The sequence below is a fragment of the Melanostigma gelatinosum genome (assembly GCF_949748355.1).
Source record: "Melanostigma gelatinosum genome assembly, chromosome: 17".
Lineage (NCBI taxonomy): Eukaryota > Metazoa > Chordata > Actinopteri > Perciformes > Zoarcidae > Melanostigma > Melanostigma gelatinosum.
The window spans coordinates 15,354,171-15,375,573 of NC_136650.1; the positions used below are offsets into that span (position 1 = coordinate 15,354,171).

The 21,403-nt window shown below is 45.6% G+C and overlaps 1 protein-coding gene across 1 annotated transcript; it reads left to right on the plus strand.

Annotated features, from left to right (window-relative positions):
* Positions 1-1,493: 1,493 nt before the first annotated feature.
* On the plus strand, positions 1,494-21,375 carry rftn1a (raftlin, lipid raft linker 1a). Its single transcript, XM_079287524.1, has 11 exons — positions 1,494-1,559; positions 7,215-7,366; positions 13,013-13,196; positions 15,062-15,170; positions 16,951-17,287; positions 17,447-17,704; positions 17,813-18,016; positions 18,716-18,825; positions 19,068-19,171; positions 19,596-19,671; positions 19,968-21,375. Exons 2-11 carry the CDS (start codon positions 7,219-7,221, stop codon positions 20,382-20,384), a joined length of 1,947 nt encoding a protein of 648 aa, XP_079143650.1. The 5' UTR covers positions 1,494-1,559; positions 7,215-7,218; the 3' UTR covers positions 20,385-21,375.
* Positions 21,376-21,403: the final 28 nt, after the last annotated feature.

Genomic DNA, 21,403 nt, shown 5'->3' on the forward strand with positions numbered 1-21,403 from the left:
CAGCATCATTTCTTTTCCCCCCACCATTACTCGTCAATCGACTTACATTTTGGAAGGAAACCCAGGGGAAGGCTGTTTTAATCCACTTTGTAAATGAAGGACATGATTTAAAATAAGGTGCTCTCTCCTTTGGGGGAAATGGTTCACTGTACATGGTTCAATTTATACTAGTTAACTGTTTAACCTGGTTTTAATCTGGTCTCAGGTGATATCGCACAGTAAATCGCACAGTATCGCAAGTATTTTACTGTCATTGTAAGAGTCAACAATGCTTTTATATACATTATTTTCAGTAAGTGCACTTCATTGGTTTTCCGTGAAATTTATACACTAAAAGTACTTTTGTATGGTTGGAGATGCACATGTTTGGTGTACGTCACGCATTTTATTTCTCTTGACCCAGTTCCGTATAGTTTTATTGTGGCATCGACCTCGTTGGACTCCTAATCAGTCATCTGATTGTGTCCATAGACTGGTTTTGTTCAGAGAGCCTCTGCACTGTTTGGTTTGTGTTTATGTTTGCAGGGTTTGGATGTGTTCGTTTGAAAAAAATTAAAAGTTGAAGTGTGTTATCATTGAAGCTTGTGAAGGTCTTGGGGTTTCTTTGCATCAATATGAACAGTAGTTCTGTATTTTTAGGGAATATCAACTGGTTTGGTGGTGATATTTGAGCGTGGTGCTTTCGGTGTGCCCTCCTCTGCCACTCCCAGTCTCCATAAGCCTGTCAGCAGGCTGCTGGTGCAGTCAGGGTTGGATTCCCTGGCAACAAGCCCGTCATCTCTTGGTCATGGAGCGTTTTGTTTTTGTCACAGGCTGCTGGTGTGACTGAGCTCCCCAGCGTGTCCCGTCCAGCCCGTGACCACCCATCAGCCCCACCCACCTAAACCCCAGTCAGACGTTTCTGAATTATGGATAAGTCTGGATAGCTACTTATGAAATATGAATTCTCGTAAGGAGACCGTTGAAAAACACAAACACCCATAACCTTGATGGGAGACCCACATCCTCGTGTGATGAACACTGAACCAAAAACTTACCAATTTGACTATCGAGGCAAAAATCAATCTGAAGACAGTGCAAGCAGCTTATCTCTGTGGTACTTTGTGCATTTGTCAGCATCTTCCTATACTTTTCTAAGTCATTTACCATCACTGAGGTAGTTTTACCATTTTAAAGCCAACAGTATGATTCATTTAGTTTCCCAAAGTGTTTCAGAGTATCAAACCTGGAGAGCAGCGGGTGAGAAACAACTGGGAGGAGAGGGGATGAGCGTAAAGCGCCCTCTAGTTCCCCCTCCTCCTCCTCCTCCTCCTCACACACGCTGGTGACGGAGAGGTAGGACGGAGTGTTTATCATGAGCCGCCCGTGAGATTCAGCAGCAGTAGTTTCTAAATGGAGGATTGGTGTTTTGTTCCCAGTGGATCGCAGCACCTGACCTGATGTGTGTCTCGTTCCAGCAGCCGTAACGGGGACAGACAGTGAAGACGTTAAAGAGAGGAGGGACGCACAGAGCTTTCCAACCGGTACACACTTCGCGCGAACCGGTAACGACTTGATTGGTGAGTATAACTCTTGACCTAAAAACGAAGAAATCTACACATTTACTGACGGAAATAATTTTGCAAATGTGTGATTATTTGGCAACATGAGTGACCGGAACAAAATGTAATGTTTTCATATCACATGTTTTATCTCTTATTGGGCCATGTGAGTGTCCTCACTGTGGAATGTTAGATATCGCAGCTTTGGAAAAAAACAAACTTAAAAAAGAAAGTTAAGTGCGTATATGTCCTGTGGAGTTATAGAGAAGTGTCAGGAAACCTTTCACAATAAAACACTTGTGACGGAGCGACATCCTCTTGGTTCAGACGTTCAGCCAGTCGTTTGATTTGTGTGATGTCGTGTGCCATTTGTTATCCGCTGCGGAACGAATAAGCCCTCTGCTCGCTGTCACAGGTTGCAGTGAACTCAAGATATGCGTGACGGAGTAAATGTGTCGAGCGCAGATGGGGGGGGGGGGGGGGGGTGGATGGAGTATGTGCGCGCGCGTGTGTCAGAACGAGGAAGGTTAGGTGCGTAAGCGACCTGCCATGTGTCCTTTCCCGTTCACTAAACTACCGGCGTTAACGGGCCACGTGTTGTTGTGAGACTGTGTGCGCGTGCGGAGAGAGAGAGACTGCGGTTGAACGCACCGAAGAGGGGAAAACCAGAAACGTGTAATTTCAAGCTACGCTGCACCCACAAAATGCAAGGGACATCAATTAGTTACATGGCTATGTATGGCTGCTCAACACATAGCTTGGGAATCTATTTGGAAGCACTTGAAAAAGCACTCATTAGCGGCGAGTGACATCCAGTTTATACAGGCCACAATCTATAAGTTGTTACTCCTCAGACTAAAATGTCTAAAATGTTAAATGATGGATTCAAGTACCTGACGAGCCACCCTCTGGGTTTAGTAAATTGATGCCCCAGTCCAAACAGTCTTCCTTTGTTGATAAACTGTTCTTTTCAGAATAAAATGGGCTGTGCATGGAGCTGAGCAACAGACCAATACATCAATGTCATCATTTGTTTTTATCCTCCCCATGCAGCCTCATTAAAACACCGTTTGAGGTGACTACTTTGTTGCTCGCGGGAATCACACCTCCCGGGCAACCTGACATGCTCCCAGTTGGCTCTCCGTCTGTCTTCCTCGCTCTATCTGTCTGTCTCCGTCGCCCTCCTCCTCATTCTGTTCTTGGTGTCGTTCCCTTCCCCCCCCCCCCCTAAACCACAAACTAGAGTGGAGCGCCAACCCAGTGGGAGGGAAGCCCACTCCCCAGGACTCAGTCTGTCACCTCTAATTTTGAAACGCAGTGAAGCACTTCCAATATGAAACAATAATGATGAATTAATAATAACTCAATGGTTTCATTGACAGAGCTACGTGTTATTGATGTCAGACAATCGGCCAACTATAAAAAGTGGTGTAATTTAGAGTCAAACTGCTGATGGGCCTTAAAAAATGTCTTTTGCATAGACGGTGTACTCACAAGCAGTACAAATTATGGCTTCGAAGCAGGCCCATAAAGTCCTATAATAAAGCAGACTGTAAGCCAGTAAAGAGAGTTTTATTTGCTGATGCTTGCTATAAATCAGTTTAGTGCACCGGGTGAGAAATGGAACACAGCCAGCAACGACTGTATATTATAAGCAGCAAAATAAACCTTACCCACTTCCTCAGGTGGCATGCAGGTGTAGTCAACAATGATGTCACCGCTCACTCAAGACCCTGAAATCGTAAAATATCTATAATCTTTCTTCAACTCATCTGTTTGTGGCAATCACAGTTACGGTCTTGCTGAAAAAAAGCCCAGTGAGAGAATCAGACCTAATAAACCTATTTGCTCTCACCTCCACTCATGTGACTTTTTGCTGAATATCACATGACTTCTTTCATTGCCCCCCCCCCCCCCCTTTGTTAATGCTAATGTAAATTTGTTAAGAACATAATTCATAGGAGGCAGTGGCTCGGAGACGCATATTGTAAAGAGCAGCGTAGCATTTCCTCTGCTAAGCTCACCATTATGGGGATGCTTCAAAGTGCATTACCACACTTATACCGTGACCACAGAAGATACTGATTGGCTGGCAGATAAAAATATTATATTGGGACTAGCTCTACCGTTAAACCGGCCAGTATATTGGCCTATTATTGGCTTACTGCAGATTTTAAATATGGGTGTATACAGCTGGCTTATAAATAACAAGACATTGCCGTATACAGAAAAATCGAGATATGTTTTAGGTCATTTAGAAACCGTGTCATTATTGCTTGCTTATTTCTCATCATAACAGCTGTTGCTAGTCAGCACAGTAGTAGATTATGATAAGTCTGTTTAAATATATGTTCATCATATACAGCACATTGTAGATGTGACAACTGTATTACAGAAGAGACTCAAAATGTGAATTGTAGCCCCCTTACAGTTAATTTCCCCAAGCCTGTGCGCGTCTGCAAGTCTCCCTCTGCAGTAGATGAATGCTGCCCCTTGGAAAGCAGAGACCCCCCCCCCCCCCCCGAGTGGCGCGGGAGGTAGCAGAGCAGTGGCAAAGCGCAGACGGATTATGCTCTCGCGTAAATCCGCTGTCATTTCAAAACGCTCGGTTACAAGAGCTTCTCTAATGAGAAGCCCTCTGCTTCTCCCTGTCTGTCTTCCTCTTCACTCCATTCTCTCTCTCTCTCCTTTTATCCGTCTCTCTCCCTCCCGCCTCTCTCCCCGTTAAATTGATGTTTTTGCTGTCAAGGCCTTTTTCTGTCTGTATGTTCGTGTCAGAGTGAGTGAGCGATTCTGTTTGAAGTCAACATACAGAGAAAAAGGTCTCGTATGTTGCGAAAAAAGGCCTTGAGTCTGGAAGGCACCGAAGTCCATCCGGTACGACAACCACCTTTGTTTTGTATCCTGTGCTGAGTCCAATTACAGAGATCTGTTTCTAAACCGAGCAGACAGAGTTCAGCGTTTAAACTGAGGCCTTTTGTTTCAAAGCGGAACCGTCAGCGTACAGTACAAAGGATGTTGAGATGCTGGATCAAACAGTAGAGCTGGAGGCTCAGACCAAGACTAAAAACCAATCCGGTTTTATTTGAGAGCAATAAAACCACCTGCCACTGGCAAAATAGTTAGCGAGTTATTTCAAATTGTTTTGATTTTTTTTTTAGCACTGCATTATGCATAAAGACATTTTTAAAAATTGAAAAAAAAATTAGAAAAATTTGCATTGGGTTGTTTTACAATATGAGAGCTGAGAAAGTGGAACGAAGGACAGACTCGCTGATGCAAATAACTCTCCACAGACGTTCCTGTCTTTCCCTATATGCTGCTCTTCACATCCCGATTGTCAAATAGCCAACATCATTTTCATCTTTTCCTCCATCCTACGCTCCACCCTTGACCCCCTTTTTGCTTAACCAGCCGGAGATTAAGTCAGCTAAACATCCCCACATCAACCGGGCCCTTGTCCTCTTGCAGACAGAGCGTATTAAAGCACAGCGCTGGAGGGAAAACATTTGGGAGTGGATCTGCGTGCTCCAACTTAGTCATAACCCATAACCTAGGCCGGCTGTCTGTCTGGAGACATTGTAATCGTTTTAGGCTTGGCAGGGGAGCACTTTGGCTGGGAATTTGTGCCCTCAGACAGAAGGACTGGATAGACGGCGGGGAGGATGGAGAGGGTTGAAGGGCCGGGAGTGAGTGTGGAGGGATATAATGTAAAGACGGGGAGGATCGAGGAAGGTAGAAAATGGACTTTGCGACGGTGATGAATTAAAAGACAGAATCACGAGAGTACAGTTTGGGGAACGGGATTAAAGGGGGAAGTTGAGGGAATACAATTGGAGAGATGAGAGTGCAAGAAAAAGTCAAGATTAACTGATCATGAAATAGGGAAGGTTGGGAGTTGGACGAAAAAAAAAAGAGAAAATGACAGAACTGACTTGATTACTGTCGGACTAATCAAGGCCGTTGTACCGGTAGAAAGAAGGGAGCTGTCCTAATCAAGGATGGCGGACAGAAGCAGAGCAGAGGCCGAAGACAAAGAGGTGATTAAGGCACGGGTCGTACAAGAGCAGGGAATTGAGTGATGACACATTGAAGAGCTAATGGTGTGAGAGTTTAAGAGGGGGGGCAGACAGGTCAAGAGGAGAGAGGAGGAGGAGGAGGAGGAGGAGGAGGAGGAGGAGGAGGACGACGACGACGAGGGTGGAAGGAATTATCTGAGACTCTCTCTCCTGCTCCCGAAGCGTCACCACCGCGTCGCTCCTCGTTTGTCCCCATTACGAAAGAGCACGCCGTATCGAAAGAATAATGACTCTTAATTGCGTGTTCTTTGCAACATTTAAAAAGACAGAATGTACGGTCTCAAGACAGATGAGGTATGAAAATGTATCGTAGATGCTGCCCTTTGTAACCTTTCGGAATGCACGTACCATGCAATCAAAGCTGTAAGTCGCCAAACGTGCACACACGCACTTACACACACACACCAGCCTTAATGTCCGTCTGTTAGGATCGTTAGCCGAGTTAATGTCTGTGCACTTGGCCCAATGGCAGTTACAGTACTGTGGCATTCTCCATGCTCCCTAAACAGATACAGAGATGCAGATATAGACCTGCCTCTGGGGAAGACATACGCACGCACACACACACACACACTCGCACGAACAGACGTGCAGATGCGCACCTCACCGCGTGGCTCTTACAAGCCGTGACAGACGGGGATATTAGGCGCAAGTGTGGTGATGGTTTGAGGGTACTGACGCTGTCACATCTGATTAGCTTGACACTATTTGGATACGCCCTTTTTTCCCTCTCTTGTCCTTTACCCCTCTCCTTTCTACCCTCCACCCATTTGTCATTCCAACCCAACTAATATGTCCCCAAAACCACCACTCCACTTCTTGGTTTTCTTTCTATGCAACTCAAATATTTGGGTGTAAATTGCCTGTTGAAATTCAGGAGGAAGGAGATTTCAAGGTCTCTCCAAAGTGTGTTTTCAATCAGCTAGCCTTGAGGTTTACCTGCCGGCCCTTACACAGTCTGAACAATAGTCTTACAATAACATAGATTTATTTGGGCTTCAAGGCCACCCTTGGATCAACATATAAATGGGTTAGCAGTAGAACATGTTTAGTGTCTCTCCTCTCCTCTCCCCGTCTATCTAGTCTCATGTCGCTTTGCTTGACAGGGCAGGAAATCAGTCTCATTTCTGCTTTAATTCGTTCTGATCAAACATGTCGCTCCCAATCAGCCCTATTTGATTCGGAGATGCCCGTATCACAGCCCACCAAGCAGGTAATGGCTGACACTTTCATATTTCAGTTTCATTGCACTGTGTGTGTGTGTGTGTGTGTGTGTGTGTGTGTGTGTGTGTGTGTGTGTGTGTGTGTGTGTGTGTGTGTGTGTGTGTGTGTGTGTGTGTGTGTGTGTGTGAGAGAGTTAGATACACACATTATTTCCCACAGCTTGAGCTTGCACGTGAGCAATACAATTCAGACCTGTGTGTAATTATCACGCACACACTATTGGAAGTGTTAATGTGTCGTGTATATTTAGAAACTATCAATTTCGTCGTCTGCCACTCGAGTCTTTGTTAGCACCCTCCTCTGTTGTCGTCTTTTCATCTCAAATCGTCTTCTTTTTTTTAAACACTTTTTCCCCTCTCCTCTCTCACAGAGACATGGGGTGTAGGCTTCCTAAGTTGCGGAAGGCAGAAGAGAGGCGAAGCCCGGGCAATATCTACTCCACCCTTCGACGGCCACAGGTGGAGACTAAAGTGGGCGTGGCATACACTTACCACTTCCTGGATTTCCTGTTGGGGAAAGAAGGTATGGATACGATTATCCATGTAATGTCAATCCTTTCTGTAGAACTGTTCTCCTGTGAGCATTTCAAAGGGTGCATTTCCCCATTTATGTGCAAAGTCTTTCCTTTGTCCCTTTTTGGGCTGGGCTCTTGAAACCCAGTGAGACGTGAACTTAATGTTTTATCATATTCCCTCCATGTCTCAGATGATTGATGATAACACGGATGATCTTGGCAAAGTCGTCCTGGCAAATGAATTGACAATTAAACAAATATTGTAGCATCCATATCTTAAATGCTATTATGCTGCAAAAGAATCCCACAATGCAGTGCTTCTAAGATGACTAAATGATGATGATTCATTAGCGTCTGAAACCCGTCACAGTGCAGTACCTTCCTGATGTTTTGTTACGTACTGCAGTGAATGAGTGAGCGATAGAGGAGGCGATTTCAGAAACCGCTCAAATGAAAAAACAACAACAAATTGCAGCAGAGCTGATTCACATTTCCCCCAGTTCCACTCTAGCTCCGAGGAATGTGTCTTCACATTTGGCCGTCATTCAAAGGAATTGTTTTCACTGAGCACCTTGTTCTTTTTTTGAAGTGTGGTTGTCCACTTCAGTTTTCGTGTAAAAACCCTGCTCTGCCTCGTCATCCTGAACTCCGAGTGTTTGTGTGTTCCACTCATAAAATAGCCACAGTTGGTGGTCCAACTTTAACCAGTTAAAATTAAATGTTTAGGTCAGCAACTCTGCGGAACTGTGTGTGTGTGTGTGTTTTTCATACTGTAAGTATCTTGAGGGCGAAAAGTGGCTTATGAGCTGAATTTGTGTCTTTGTGCGGCTCCTGTTGCAGAGAGTTCCAAGAGTTCTCCAAATCTCCGACTCGGCTATATTGTGCACGCTAAAGCCGTGCCCTCCAACTTCCCCCTGCCTCTCCCATCGCACAATGACAACACACGAAACCTGATGTGTGTCACTTTGAACCGTGTGTGTTTTTGTGAATATGGAAACTAATGTGTCTGATATCATGTGGGTGTGTGCGTGCGTGTGCGTGCGTGCTTGCGGCGTCTTGAGAATGTTTGATGAGAATCCTCCAGAGGCATCTGGTTTCTAAAAATACTAATTCTACCATTGTGTTTGTGTGGACTGTGAACAGATAGAAGGGAGGGACGGAGCGAGGGAGAAGAGAGGCGAGGAGGAGAAACAGATAGTGTTCAAGCGGATATAAAAAACAAATCAGCCCTTTTCCCTCATGGCTTAATGTTGCTACAAGTCTCCTCTGTGCGCTCCATCACCCGACGAGCTGAAGCAGGTGCAAGTAGCTGACTGAAGTCCTTTATTTTGTAGAGCAGTTTCCAAATGTAACAGAAGACAGCAGGCAGAATGCCACAGCCAAGTGGCAATGTTCTGCTTGCCAGTCGGCTTCATTTTCTGCCAGCCCTATTGTGTTTGGCAAATTGGTGAGGCTGTATCGTGTTGGCTGAGAGAGGTCTGGCAAACTCAAAATGGTGCCGGTGACCAAAACAGACAATAGACATGAGGATTGCTCGTCTTTCCCTTTGCTAAAGGCAGCAGCAGATAAATTGTCTAATTGCACGGGCAGCAGCGGCACACACACATACTGTAGATAGAGAAAGACCACAAACACACACACAGCAATGGCGGCTCATTCACGATCACATAAAGCACTTTATAGCTCTTAGTCAACAGAGTTAGTGTTATCTTTCAACCGACAGGCAGGTCATTTATATGGTAAAACTCACTGACGCCACCTGAGCTGCTTAAGATGGGTATACTCTATTTTAGGATCGACACAGCTACTGTGAATTGATTGTATGTGTGTGTGTCAGTGGGTGGGTGTATGCCTGTCTCTCTCTCTCTCACTCTCTCTCCATTTGTGATCGAGAGACCAAGAGAAGTGAAGGATTCCTGAAGGATTATCTGATTGTTTGTGGAGATTGAGAGACCTCATTCCCAGCAAAGGGATTCATTTGTATTTGTGTGTGTGTGTCCATGTGTGTGTGTGTGTGTAGGAGGCAGATAGCAGAATCTGTATGTCAGTGCATGACATTGAGGAAACCCACGGTCAAATCCATGCTTTAATTCAATTTGGCTTCCATTAGCGATATTATTTCCCTGCCAGCGTGACTTGACGACTCCTACACAGTAATGAAAAACAAATATCTTTTTCCCGGTGCCCCTCTGAGATATGTGGGACGAGGTGGCTGTTTATGAAACTCAGTTGTGTTGTCAGGAAGAGGAGCTTGATGTTGAGAATGAAGAGGAGTACAGATTTGAAATGTGACCTTTGACTTGCGAGCGATGAAACCAGAAACGGTGTCGCTGATAATAAATCGTCAGCCTTCGTTTTATGAGCGCTGCTCGAACTGCAGCAGTGCTTTAGCTGAAAGATATTTCCGTGTGACTAAGTCCAACTTACTGACTCTGGGTCAGAGCGACCCTGAGGTGAATACGGGGAGGATGAGAAAAAATATGTTCGATATTTCTGGCATTTGGCCTTCGCTTCTCACATGGACCTTTTTATTTGATTTTCAGCTCCAAACCAATGTATTATTCCAAAGAATTGTCTAATTAGTCTCCAATCACCAATCTGCTGCACCGTGACACCTTTACAGTAAGTTCCATGATCTTCATCATCCCCATTTTAAAACTAATTGGTTACCTTGACATGAAAGTGTAACAGCCAGGTGTGACATTTTAACCCTCCTTTGTGCCACGAAGCTGTGCGCCGATAATGAGCAGAAGAAACGCAGGAGGGCGATAACATGAACGGAAAAGGGGTAGAGCAAAGTAGAAGGGAAGGAAAATAAAGTCACGGAGTTGTAACAGAAGGTGAAAGAACGAACGGTGCATGAAACCCAGAGATACCAGCGAGCGTTAGTCAGGTCTGGAGCGAGGAGGGACGCGGAGTGTCTCGGGAGCGAGGAGGTGTGAGAACGAGCGAGCGGGAGTCAGGATGTGTGAGGATGTAAGTTCGGTGTGATGCTGCGTGACTAACGCTGGTCTCTGCAGCAGACAGCGAGGAGCTGAACGCCGCTGATGACTTTCTGCCGCCCTGCAGAGACGGAGACCCACTCGGCTCATTAAAACTTACAACATGTGCCTGATGCTCAGCAGTGTGTGTGTGTGTGGGCATGTGTGTTTGCGTGGCTGTTTGCTACTGTATACCTGTGGGGAAAGGTTATTGTGATTGGAGGTGTACAGTACAGTCTGTGCTCATGTGTATCAACACTCGAATGCTCTTCTAAATAGCTCCTCTGCTGACAAAGACAGATATACATTCCCTCTGCCTTACGTGGTTCGTCTTTGCTCTCAGCATCTGTGTGAAGGATTTGGCTCAGAGAGCAGGCGAAGCACACATTCATCAGTTAGCGAGATCTTTGCTGCCTGACACACTTTTCCAGGCATACTAATTATTTTTTTCTCTGAAAGATTGTTGAAACTGTTAATCTGACTTCAAACCATTTTTCTTGATAATTCCTATACGCAGTTTCAGTCTTATTGGCTTGAGAGAAAAGCAAAGATGGCAGAGAGATTCGCAGCATCACACGTTCACGGTACTGTATGCGCCTGAAGTGCCACACTGCTTGTACTGTACTTGCAAGCCAGTCTTGTCAGACATTTGCTGTGAAGCGGCCCTTCTGATCAGACCCCATGTTGATGAAGCTCAGACGCTGACCAACAACTCTCACGAGCCCGTGGGTGCATTCCCAAAAGCAGAGGGGAGCTCCTGGCTCCAGGAAGCTGGTTTTATAGTCACTGTTTTGGCACATATCCTCGCCGAACAAACTCTGCAAGTCATTAGAAAGCTATTTAAATAAACGTGAACCTCGAGCAAGCATAGGGATAAGCCTCTAGGGTGGCTGTGAGTAATCCTCATGCATCACCGAGCAGGCTGAGTGCAAACACTCTTTCTTTCTTCACAGGCGAAAAGAAAGATGGCCCATGCACGCTGACTGAGATCAGAAATTCTGGGATTTTGTACAAGGAATTAATAAGTCCTTTCAAGCGGCTACAGGAAGGGGATGACTCTCAACACCCCGAATGCAGCTTGTGAAATCCAGGGTCAAAAGTGAGGCGTCGCTCGCGACACACGCGACGGCTGCGATGTGGTCAAAGCTCCGGGTGGAGACGGAAATAGCGGCGCGGGGATCAGCAGCCTAACAGCCGCTCGGCAGCGTCTTGTGTGCGTTAAACAATGCGCCCTTGGGTGTCTGAATCTCCCTTTCGAACACGCATGTATATTCTCACTCTCTCTCACAAACGCACGCACACACACGTAGGCCAACTTCCACTTCTTCTCAACTTCTCCGACCCTCAAAGTCACAAAAACACTCATCCCACATCTCCAACTCCCTTAAACAGACATGCATTTTGCACATAACACTCCCTGCCCTCACTAGCTGCCACTATAAAACTCCACCTGGCATTTCTGCCCCAGAGCCATTGTTTCACTGAGATGGGAATGTGCGTTCATATGCTTGTGTCCCTTGCATGCTGGCCAGCCTCTCACGTGTGTGTGTGTATGTGTCAACACGCCAGATGATGGAGAACAAATTGAAAATGAGATGGCTTGCACATCTTTTTTTTTTTTTCTTTTTTACTCTGTGTGAGTGTGTGTGTTTGTTTGTGTGGGTCTAGTTAATTTATTCAGGTTATTTTCTCTGCTCCAGACCAATGCAAATGAGATTGAATGAGAGAGGATGACAAGCATTCAGGCACAAACAGACAGCCTCATTTCTCTGTCTCTCTCTCTCTCTGCTAACTGCCTCTCTTTCTGTGTCTCCCTTTTCTTCACTTCTCTCTCATCTCATTTTCCACGCTCCTCGCTCTCGCTCACACACCTGGCTTCACTCAGCCATACAGAAACACACAGCCATACGTGCACGTGTCCCCTGAAAAGCCCGTGAAAAGAGTCACTACAATGCACCGACCCTGAGAGGGCGGTCCACGCAAACATTGCGCTGTCCCTTTGCGGATTTGCCGTGACAGTTTGCTCCCATACGATAAGCTCCTCGAACCATTTTCCACTGAAGTAAAGGTTTTATTTTTCTCCATTGTGTTATAAGGAGAACCGGCTCTGTGTTAGCGATTGCTGCTAATACCACACAGCCAAGCAGGCAATGTGATAGCATTGCCTTTACAACCTTCTGATGTGTGTGTGTGCGTGCGTGTGTGTGTGCGCATTTTTGACTGTATTCAACTGCCTGTTAGTGAAAGCGAAAATGTGTTAGTCTGTGTCTGTGATATGGATGAGTGTGTGTTTTGAAACGCTCACTTTCCAGCATGCATTTGCATGTGTCTCTTGGCATGTGTGCTTTCCAAAAGGACAGACTGCTGGTGACAGTGAGGCTGATAGTTCTGGTGTAATTAGTTTCAGATTTAGCGTGAAGATGCCATGTGTTGTTGTTCAGGGGGAATTATCATAATGGAACATGCTCAGTCTTTGTTTCTTCACACCCTCCCCCCCCCCCCCCCACCCCCTCCCCCACCCCCTCTTTTTTTCTTCCCTCTTCCTCATTGTTCCAGCTTTTTTTTTTCACTTCTAAATTCCTCTCTAGTGTTTTTCTCCTGCCTCTTTTGCGACCTGTCATGTCCATGTCTTGACCATTTCCCATTCCCCTCCCCTCTCACCTGTTCCTCCAGAGGTGCCGGTGTCATCGGTGCTTTGTCTCTCCTCGGTCAGAGAGCTGCCGGTTCAGGTCCGGGAACTCTACGCGCAGGGTTTCGTCCTGGTCGCCGTCCACCCGTTTGTCCATCCCTGCGGCCCAAGTCACGCGCACATCCAGCGCCAGCTGCACCGGGCCGTGCTGGTCCGAGAGACGCCGAGGTACACAAACTAAACACGCGCTCGTCTTCAGCACGAGTGACACCTTTTACAGAATGAAACAGTTTTCACTCTGAGGATTTATGTAGCAAGTTGATTCAAATGACATGATTAATTTGCAGCCAGATTTAGCCGGTAGTTAGAAGGGAGCAGCCTTTTGCAACTGCATTGTTTTGACATGGAAGCCAACTGAGACCCATTACCACCAGCAGCATTCTGCACCTCACCTCCTTCTCTTGATGTGAAGTTAATTGCAGATGAATCAGCCACAAAAAATGTCTAACTTTAGCTCACCGTCCCAATTCTTTCCCTTTTGACGATGCGTGATACCATACTGTACTGTTTGACTACACTGCACACTGTGTATCTCTTCTGTAACCCAGTTATTCTCTGGTGAAAATGACTAATCTTAAATATTTGAGCAGATCATTATTTGCATTCCTCCCTGCTATCAGCTCTGGTACAGCAAGCAAGCAGAGCTTTATTCTCAGCATCTCATCGTGGAAGTTACTGACAGATTTGCTCCAAACAGAAACCATATCCTCCATGCTGAGACCTCCTAAGTCCGGTTGGTAGATTCAGTTGTAGCTCCATTCTGATTTGGGTCTTAAATAATGTCATCTTTTTTCCGTTTTTGGCCCAGTTTTGCCTCAGGACACATATCAGGTTTTCAAGAAACGGGAAGTTCTTAGAAGTCATTCATACTTATTTTTCCTCAATTCCTCATAATAGCATTTAGCAATGCAAGCAGCATGTGAGTGATCCACAATACATGAAATGATCCACACTCTCTCCAACATATCTGACATCATCTTACTGAACTTTAGGATCATTTGGATGAAGAAATATAGGATATGAAGAATTGTATCGAGATGGGGACCCCTGTGGTCACTCAGACAACCATGGTCACATATGTAAATAATTACTTTGCTTAGCCTGCAGTTTTGGGCATCCTCCTGTGTTCAGTGTACTCTTTATAATGGGAACTCAAGGAATAGCTTATTGTATACTCACTCACACACAAACACCGACACACACTCCAGTGCACAGGCAGGTGCCGGGCTGCTCCTTTGATGCCTCTCCTGCCAAGTGGTCCTGCTGCTTCCTGGCTCCTGGCACCTGTCACCGTGGAGACGGCTGATTGCATCATCAGCGCTCGCCAGAGGGGAACGGCACGCTGAAAGAGAGAAACCATCTCTCCATCCTTTCATCTGCTTTCTTCAGTGATGGCCGCCCCACCCCCCCCCTCCTTTTCTTTTGTCGTCCACACCCCCCTCCGTCCCCTTTAACTCCGCCTTTTATCTCCCCATCACCGCCATGCCCTTGCATCAAAAACCCTAAAAATGAAAGAAACCAAATCTGACAGATCTACTGTTTCAAATCTATCTGAGAATGTCACTCACGCCTCAGAGCACAAGATATTACCACGGCCTTCCCACTGACCTCAATCCAAATCTGAAGAGGCGTATCTGAATACTCCTTTTATGATCGTGTCTCGCAGTGGGAGCAGAAGGAAATTCAGTCCCGCTCTCTGTCTAATAAGTCTATTGTGATGGTGGTGAGTGTGTGCTTCTCTTAAATGGAAAATTCAGACTGTACCAGAACTGACATAATGTTTCTGCTGTGATCATTCTGGGTCAATGAGCATGTCTGCCACAATCTCGTTTAGACTGTAATGTTACTGGGCGATGGAACTGCTCTGGTGATAATGGACAAGAAGCAAACCGAAAGGAAACGTAATGTTGTAACGGTACGATCACGTTTGACATTTTCTGGTTCATAGGAGCAGAATTGAACTGAACTAAATGACTATTTAGACTATTTAGTACTGAATATTTGTTGAACTACTTTCATTTCTCACCCTACAGTTCAGAGAAGAGCCAACTGAGGTGGGCAAGACATCGTCTGGAGACAGATGTGTGCGTGGCAGGTCATCAGGCTGCTGACCCAGAGGTGATCCAGAGCTACGTCAAGAGGGTGAGTTCAGTATTTTGCATTCAATCAAACTACACATTATGTCTAGGGGGTAAAACATACTTTAAAAAAAAATGTAATAGGATCTTTGTGCACCATGTCTGTAATGATGAGGTACCTATGCAGGGTAGAGGGCTTAATATTGCTCGAATAACTTCAAGGAAAGGCCTTTTAGTGAAAACATGCAACTGCAATGAAGGAAACTTACCGCTTCAAGAAAAACACTTTATAGCTACACTTGTTATTTGTAGGAGCTCGACCTACAGCAGACCGCTGTAGCCCGCTCCTCATCTCTGCTTGAGGCTAGTGGCTGAAGGCTACATCAGCCGCTGCTGAAGTAGTACAACACTCCTGACTTTCCACCATGTCGGTGCATTGCTGGTGATGTAGGTGGCAGGAATGTGTGGAATTAAAAAAACAAGTTGTATGTTATAATAATAATAATACTTAAAAAGAAAAAAGATCTAAATAGAATCCACCCCTCCCTGCTGCTCAGTCTCCGTACTTGTATTCGTGTGTGCCTCTCATGTTGGTGCAACACTGGTGTGACAGTGAAGGGAACATTAAGGGACTTAAAGGGCTACAGGCAACTGCCTTTAATTGCCTGTCTGTGCCATATGGTAACCCTGCCTCTAAAAACAATAGATGGAGGAAAATAAATCAGAAAAACACACTAGATTCCCACTAGTTGCTGCTCTTGTGCCACTGCACACACTATCCTGTAACTAGGAAACAGTGATACAATGAATGGAAGGTCACAGAAGTTATGGTAAACTATAATGAGACTTGACCCTAAGATACCCTGCCAACCACAGCGTCATCACTGGCATTTATCAGCTGCAAAACTCACTTTTAGTCTCTGTGCTCATTCTGCAACAATCCCACAATGGGAAATGAAAATGTGCTCGATTGAATAGATTTGCATCTGAACACACATGGAGCACAAAGGGAAACCTGATTGGATGGAAATGCACATCACTGAATATAATGTGATAGGCTTCGGGCAGCGTGATGTGAATAACCAATCAGATCACAAGCTGCCAGAGAGAGTTCGAGATAAGAACCCAGGAGCGGTACCAGGCAGACAGAGTGACAGCCTGGTTGTGTAGGTGTGTGTGTGTAAGTGTGTGTTCAGTTTTGATATTCTATACTTCTACTTCTCCAGCACTCGCTATCCCACCCACTCTCAATCTGTCTCCGGACACACTCATCAGATAAACCGGCGTGACTTTGTGTAATTGTGAGTGTGTCGGATGGTAATAGAGAGACTGTTAATATGTGATGTGTGTGTGTGTGTGTGTGTGTGGATGAGTGAAGTGTCAGAAGTAGTGGGGTAATGGGGGAAGATGCGTCTCATCATTGTTTGGTGGTAGTTTGCAATCTGATTTCTCTCCCGTTGAGCCTGTCTAAAACTGTCATCCCAAATATCAACTGACAATTAACCGCCAGAGAACGAGACACACACACACACACACACACACACACACGCGCTGTCACAAGCGTGCACACACGGATGCCTTGAGATAATGAGGTCCTTTTGTCATTTGAATATTTGATCTTTGCAGATGATTAGGTAGGTTGTTATTTTGCAGAATATCTACTCAGCGTACGTCAGCCTTTGTTTGTGTGTAAATGAGGCTTTGTTTGTCTGACTATACATGGACTGTGCACATTTATTTGTGCTGCTGTGAATGACATCCTTTTTATATTTATGTATCAGTCAAATCTTTTTGAATAGAGTTTATTGTGTGTGTGTGTGTGTGTGTGTGTGCTACACCTACAGATCCAGGATGTAGCAGAGCAAGGAGTGATGTTCGTGGGCTTTCTCCAGCAGCCGGGTGGAGGACCCAGCTACTTGGGCCACTGGGATCCTGAAGAGCTGTCCTCCTTACATTCAAGCCCTTCACCCATACATCGACACCCCTTCAGCGCCAACAGCAGCCCAACGGACCCCATAGAACCACATCGTAATGACGCAGAACCTGTCCATCACCCCTTTGAACCTCAAGAGTTCGATCATGAAGCTGTAGAAAATAACACACAGCACCACAAGCCAAAAGAACCGGACTTCAGCCCGCTGAAACCCATACAGGAGTTAGAGCTTCACCGAGAAGAGTCCAGTGAGCAAATCCAGACCTCACAGATCAGCCTCAAAGAGTCACTAGAATCAACAAACCAACCCCAAAATCACAGCAAACCCAGTGTAGACACAGTTCAGTGGGGTTTGAATCAAAACCCAACAGACGCCCATGGGAACCAGGGGTGTCCCAGCTCTCCAGAAGCTGCTGGTATAATCAGACAGACTCGACCAGACCTCAAAGAATCCACAGAGAAACGTTTGAACCTTTCCAACCAGAGAGACGGACAAAGTTCAAGCTCCGACAGCTGGCCCAGCTCTCCAGAACTGGACGGAAACCACGACAGAAAGTCCAGCTTCACAGATGGTCAGAGCCGATTGACGACGCACAACAACAACCATATCCGGCTCAAGAGTTCAGAGAAAGAGAAGAATGCAACTTCACCACCAGCGCAGGGTGGTAAGTAACCCGTTTCCTGTTTGTACGTGGGTCACTGGACAAATCACCTTAATGCAAAGTTCTATTTGCCGTCTTTATTTGTGGATTGTTTTATTTGTGTGCCTTTAGGGATGCAGCTCTTTGCCTTGTACAACCACACAGGGGAGCTGAACACTTCTCTGAGGTTCTACTCACTCCGGGTGCCACTGTTGGTACAAAAGGAAGCCGGGCTAATCACGGAAGTTGACACACACTGGCTCGACCACATGACTCAGCATTTCACCAGCGGTGCGCACCTCATCGACGGGTTTTTCCACCTCGGAGATGATAACGGTGTGTTTCATGGCCGTAGCAGTGACCTGCTGCTGCTGATGATGTGATTTTAGTCGGGCATTTAGAGCCTGTAAAATCAGGAAAGAAAAGGTGGCAAATGTACCATGAAGTGAGCAACTTTAATCTCGGCAGCATGAGTATCAATTTAGACCCAGTGGCGCAGCTAAATTAAGTCTTGCATCCTCCCAGAAAAACTCACGATGGTTATTGGTTTTCCTGAAAACAGCTGGTTGCTGAGATCAGTAAGATTGAACCAAAACAGTGAAGTCGAAGGCCTGAAAGAAGCTAAAACGTTCTGTAAATCTACAAGGAACTGCAGAGATGGGTGACAAGTATCTGTGGGTTCACATCTATTAATATGAACACATTGATTTTTGCAGCTTTAAAGTATCTATTTCACCGTACCTCCTCACCTTTCACTGGTTCTTGGCGCGAGGAAACCGCTGCTCTGGCTGTAGATCTGTGCTCTGCTGCTGGGTAATGGATGATATGCATGGACCGACGTGCCATAAATCTCACGGCTTATACTCTAAGTCACTGTTCAGTCACCCATGCAATAAGTCGGCTTAAGCCAAAGGGAACAGGGGATCAATCGTGAGAGATTGGAGAGCGGAGATGAGCGTGTAACTCCTGTCTGACTCACATACGTCCTCCTCTTGTTTATCTGACTCTGTCTCTTAATTTGTCCCGCTCCTCCAGACAATGGGGTTTCATCTGTGGATAGTGTGTTCATCTTCCAGGGCTCTGCGGAGGAGACCGCAAACGCCTCCTACGACGCCATCGTGGTCGAGCAGTGGACCGTTGTTGATGTGGGTCTTTTGAGGTTTTTAATACTCTGGTGAAGATGTGCACTTTGAGAAATCCTTTGTGACTGAAGTCTTCAGCTCTTTTCTGTCAAACATTACAGAAGAGTGGAGATGAAGGAAAGTAGCGTGTGTGCTTGTGCCTGAGCTTAAATTTGCCTACCTACACTTGGGTACTGTGCTTTCTTTCTTCCCTCGTGTGGGGTTTGCACCGTATGTGTCTGAGCGTTTGTCTGTCTCATGTCCAGGGTGTCGTGGTGAAGACGGACTACATCCCCTTGCTCCAGTCTCTGGCTCCGTATGGATGGAGGCTGATGTGTGTGTTACCCACACCAATAGTCAAGACAAACAGGTACAGAACTACACCCCCAAGATACCACCTGTCCTCTGCTTCCTCTTCACATTCCATCACTTTGAATAACACAGCTCACCGGCGTGCTGCTTTGTTGATTTTAGAGTCATTATTCTTTTGTCTTAAACACTTTCATTCTTTTTGGGATGAGGACTGACAGCGGAGCTTAAAAGAAACCAGGACAGGTGGTTCGAGATCTGACAAATCACCGTCATATGCTCATCTCGACATGAAACCGCTTTTGAAATCCGACGGAGCCGCAAACAAAAACACAGTCGCTGATGCGCTGTTGTCTTGTAACCTGTCACTTTACCAACCGCAGAGAACAGACACCTGATTTCAATGAAAGCCGCGACATGCGGGCTCCTCAGATTATAACATAATAGGTAACGGTAGTAAAAGTGCTGCTCCCTTCATTCCGCAGTGACGGGAGTTTGTCGACGAAGCAAATCCTCTTCCTTCAGAGACCCGTTTTGCAGCGCAAGAGAAAAGACTTCAAGGTTTGTTTCCCCTTTGTCTTCCATCTTTGTCGCAAATCTGTCACTTGTGTCTGTTGTGCCTTTAGGATACGTGCTTTATGTCACGGAAGGTGCCATTTAAAAAGTTGTGTTGCTAAATTTGGGATGTACAGCAAATTTGAAACCGCTCAGGAAAAGTCTAAAAATAGGCGAAGAGTCGATCGTACACTGTACAGGAAAGAGGCTTTGTTGTGGTTTGGCAGGTGTCTGGAGAGATGGAAAGAAGAAGACGCGGCACTAAGCACAAAACTGTCTCACACACATCTGTTTGTTTTCAGATGCTGAACCTCAGGGGTCGCAGCAAGGCGCAGAAAAAATCGACTGGAGAAACGCAAGAAGAGAGAGAGAACATGTCCCCACTGATGGAGACAGAGATGGACAGGTTGAGAAGAACCACAAGAGAGGAGGAGGAGGAGGAGGAAGAGGGGAGGAAGAGCAGGGACAGCGGAAGGAGCGAAGGAGCGAGCCTTCAGAAAGGTGGAGAGGAGCTGGAGGAGGATGCACGGCATCAAAGGGGCTTCTCGTACCTTTCAGGGAGCAGGGCTTCCGTTGAGGAAGAGGAAACAGACATTGATAACATCCCTCCGCAGTCGGAGAGATGGACATACGTGTGTCAGAGGGATGACGGCGGGGTCAAGGAGGAGCTGAAGACGGAGGAGCGCATCAAACAGCAGCTGTTTTCCGGCGTCTGTTGACACATTGGGCACAAAGCAGGCGAGGAGGAGCCGAGGCCTGAAAAGTTTACAAAAAAATAACTTTGTTGATCTGGATTTTTCTTTTTGTTCCAACCCAGATGTGTTCGGTCATACCGTTACTTGTCATCGTGTGCCGTTCCCTTCGCTTCAGTCTGCTCTGTTGAGTCTTTGAGGTTGTAGCTCCCGTGTTTGGGAAAGTGTTGTGCAGTTCTCTGCTTTGGGTCAGTGTTGCTATTTGATGTATCCTTATATATAAAGAAACGGGCTAATAGAGTACAACCTAGAGCAAGTTTCCCGTCCAAGCATTTGGTGTTATTTTCTTGTATTTTACTTCTTTCTTGTAATAGGACTGTTATAAAGGGAGTACTGATTTCAAGGGGCTCACTGTATTTTTATACGTAAAGTATATTATTTCAAATGGAGACGAGGGGGAAAAGTTGACACAAGGTTTGGTAGTAAATTGCATTAGAGCCTGACCGATGCACGCACTGGCCAATTATAGCTTGTAGAGGTATCAGCTTAAATAATTAACTCTGAAATTGGATTACAGAAATTTGTCTTAAGTACTGTACTGTTTATTTTCAAATATTGAATTGAATGCACTCTTGATCACAACTTAGACAAACGTTTTTAACAAGGATCCCTTAAATGTGGTAGTAAGAAAAATGTATTACAGTTAAAGATTCTCCGTTATCGGGCAGCCTCTACGCCGCATTGAGATATTAGATGTTACAATTTATTGGTCCTAAACATTCTCAGTTCATGTAAATTTGAAAACAAGTATTACATCATTAGCTCTAGTTGAATCTGGATAGTTTTGGTTTTCTTTGGCCAGGTTTGAGGGACGTCCATCTCTGAGCTTTCTTCACCTCAACTCAATGGAGGTAAAAGGAATTTGGTTTGTGGTGCTCGTTAACTACATGAAACCAAAACCTCTTTCCAGAAGCGATGTCAGATACTCCTCAGAAAACAGTTCCTATAAAAGCTGATCACAGAAAGGTCTGTTGATTGTCCATAAG

Bases quoted from the DNA above. Each gene is read 5' to 3' on its own strand.
- rftn1a (XM_079287524.1), top strand. From the start codon at position 7,219: ATGGGGTGTAGGCTTCCTAAGTTGCGGAAGGCAGAAGAGAGGCGAAGC. The intron at 13,197-15,061 runs GTACACAAACTA...CTCACCCTACAG, and splicing joins CTGGTCCGAGAGACGCCGAG to TTCAGAGAAGAGCCAACTGA. The intron at 15,171-16,950 runs GTGAGTTCAGTA...CTACACCTACAG, and splicing joins TCCAGAGCTACGTCAAGAGG to ATCCAGGATGTAGCAGAGCA.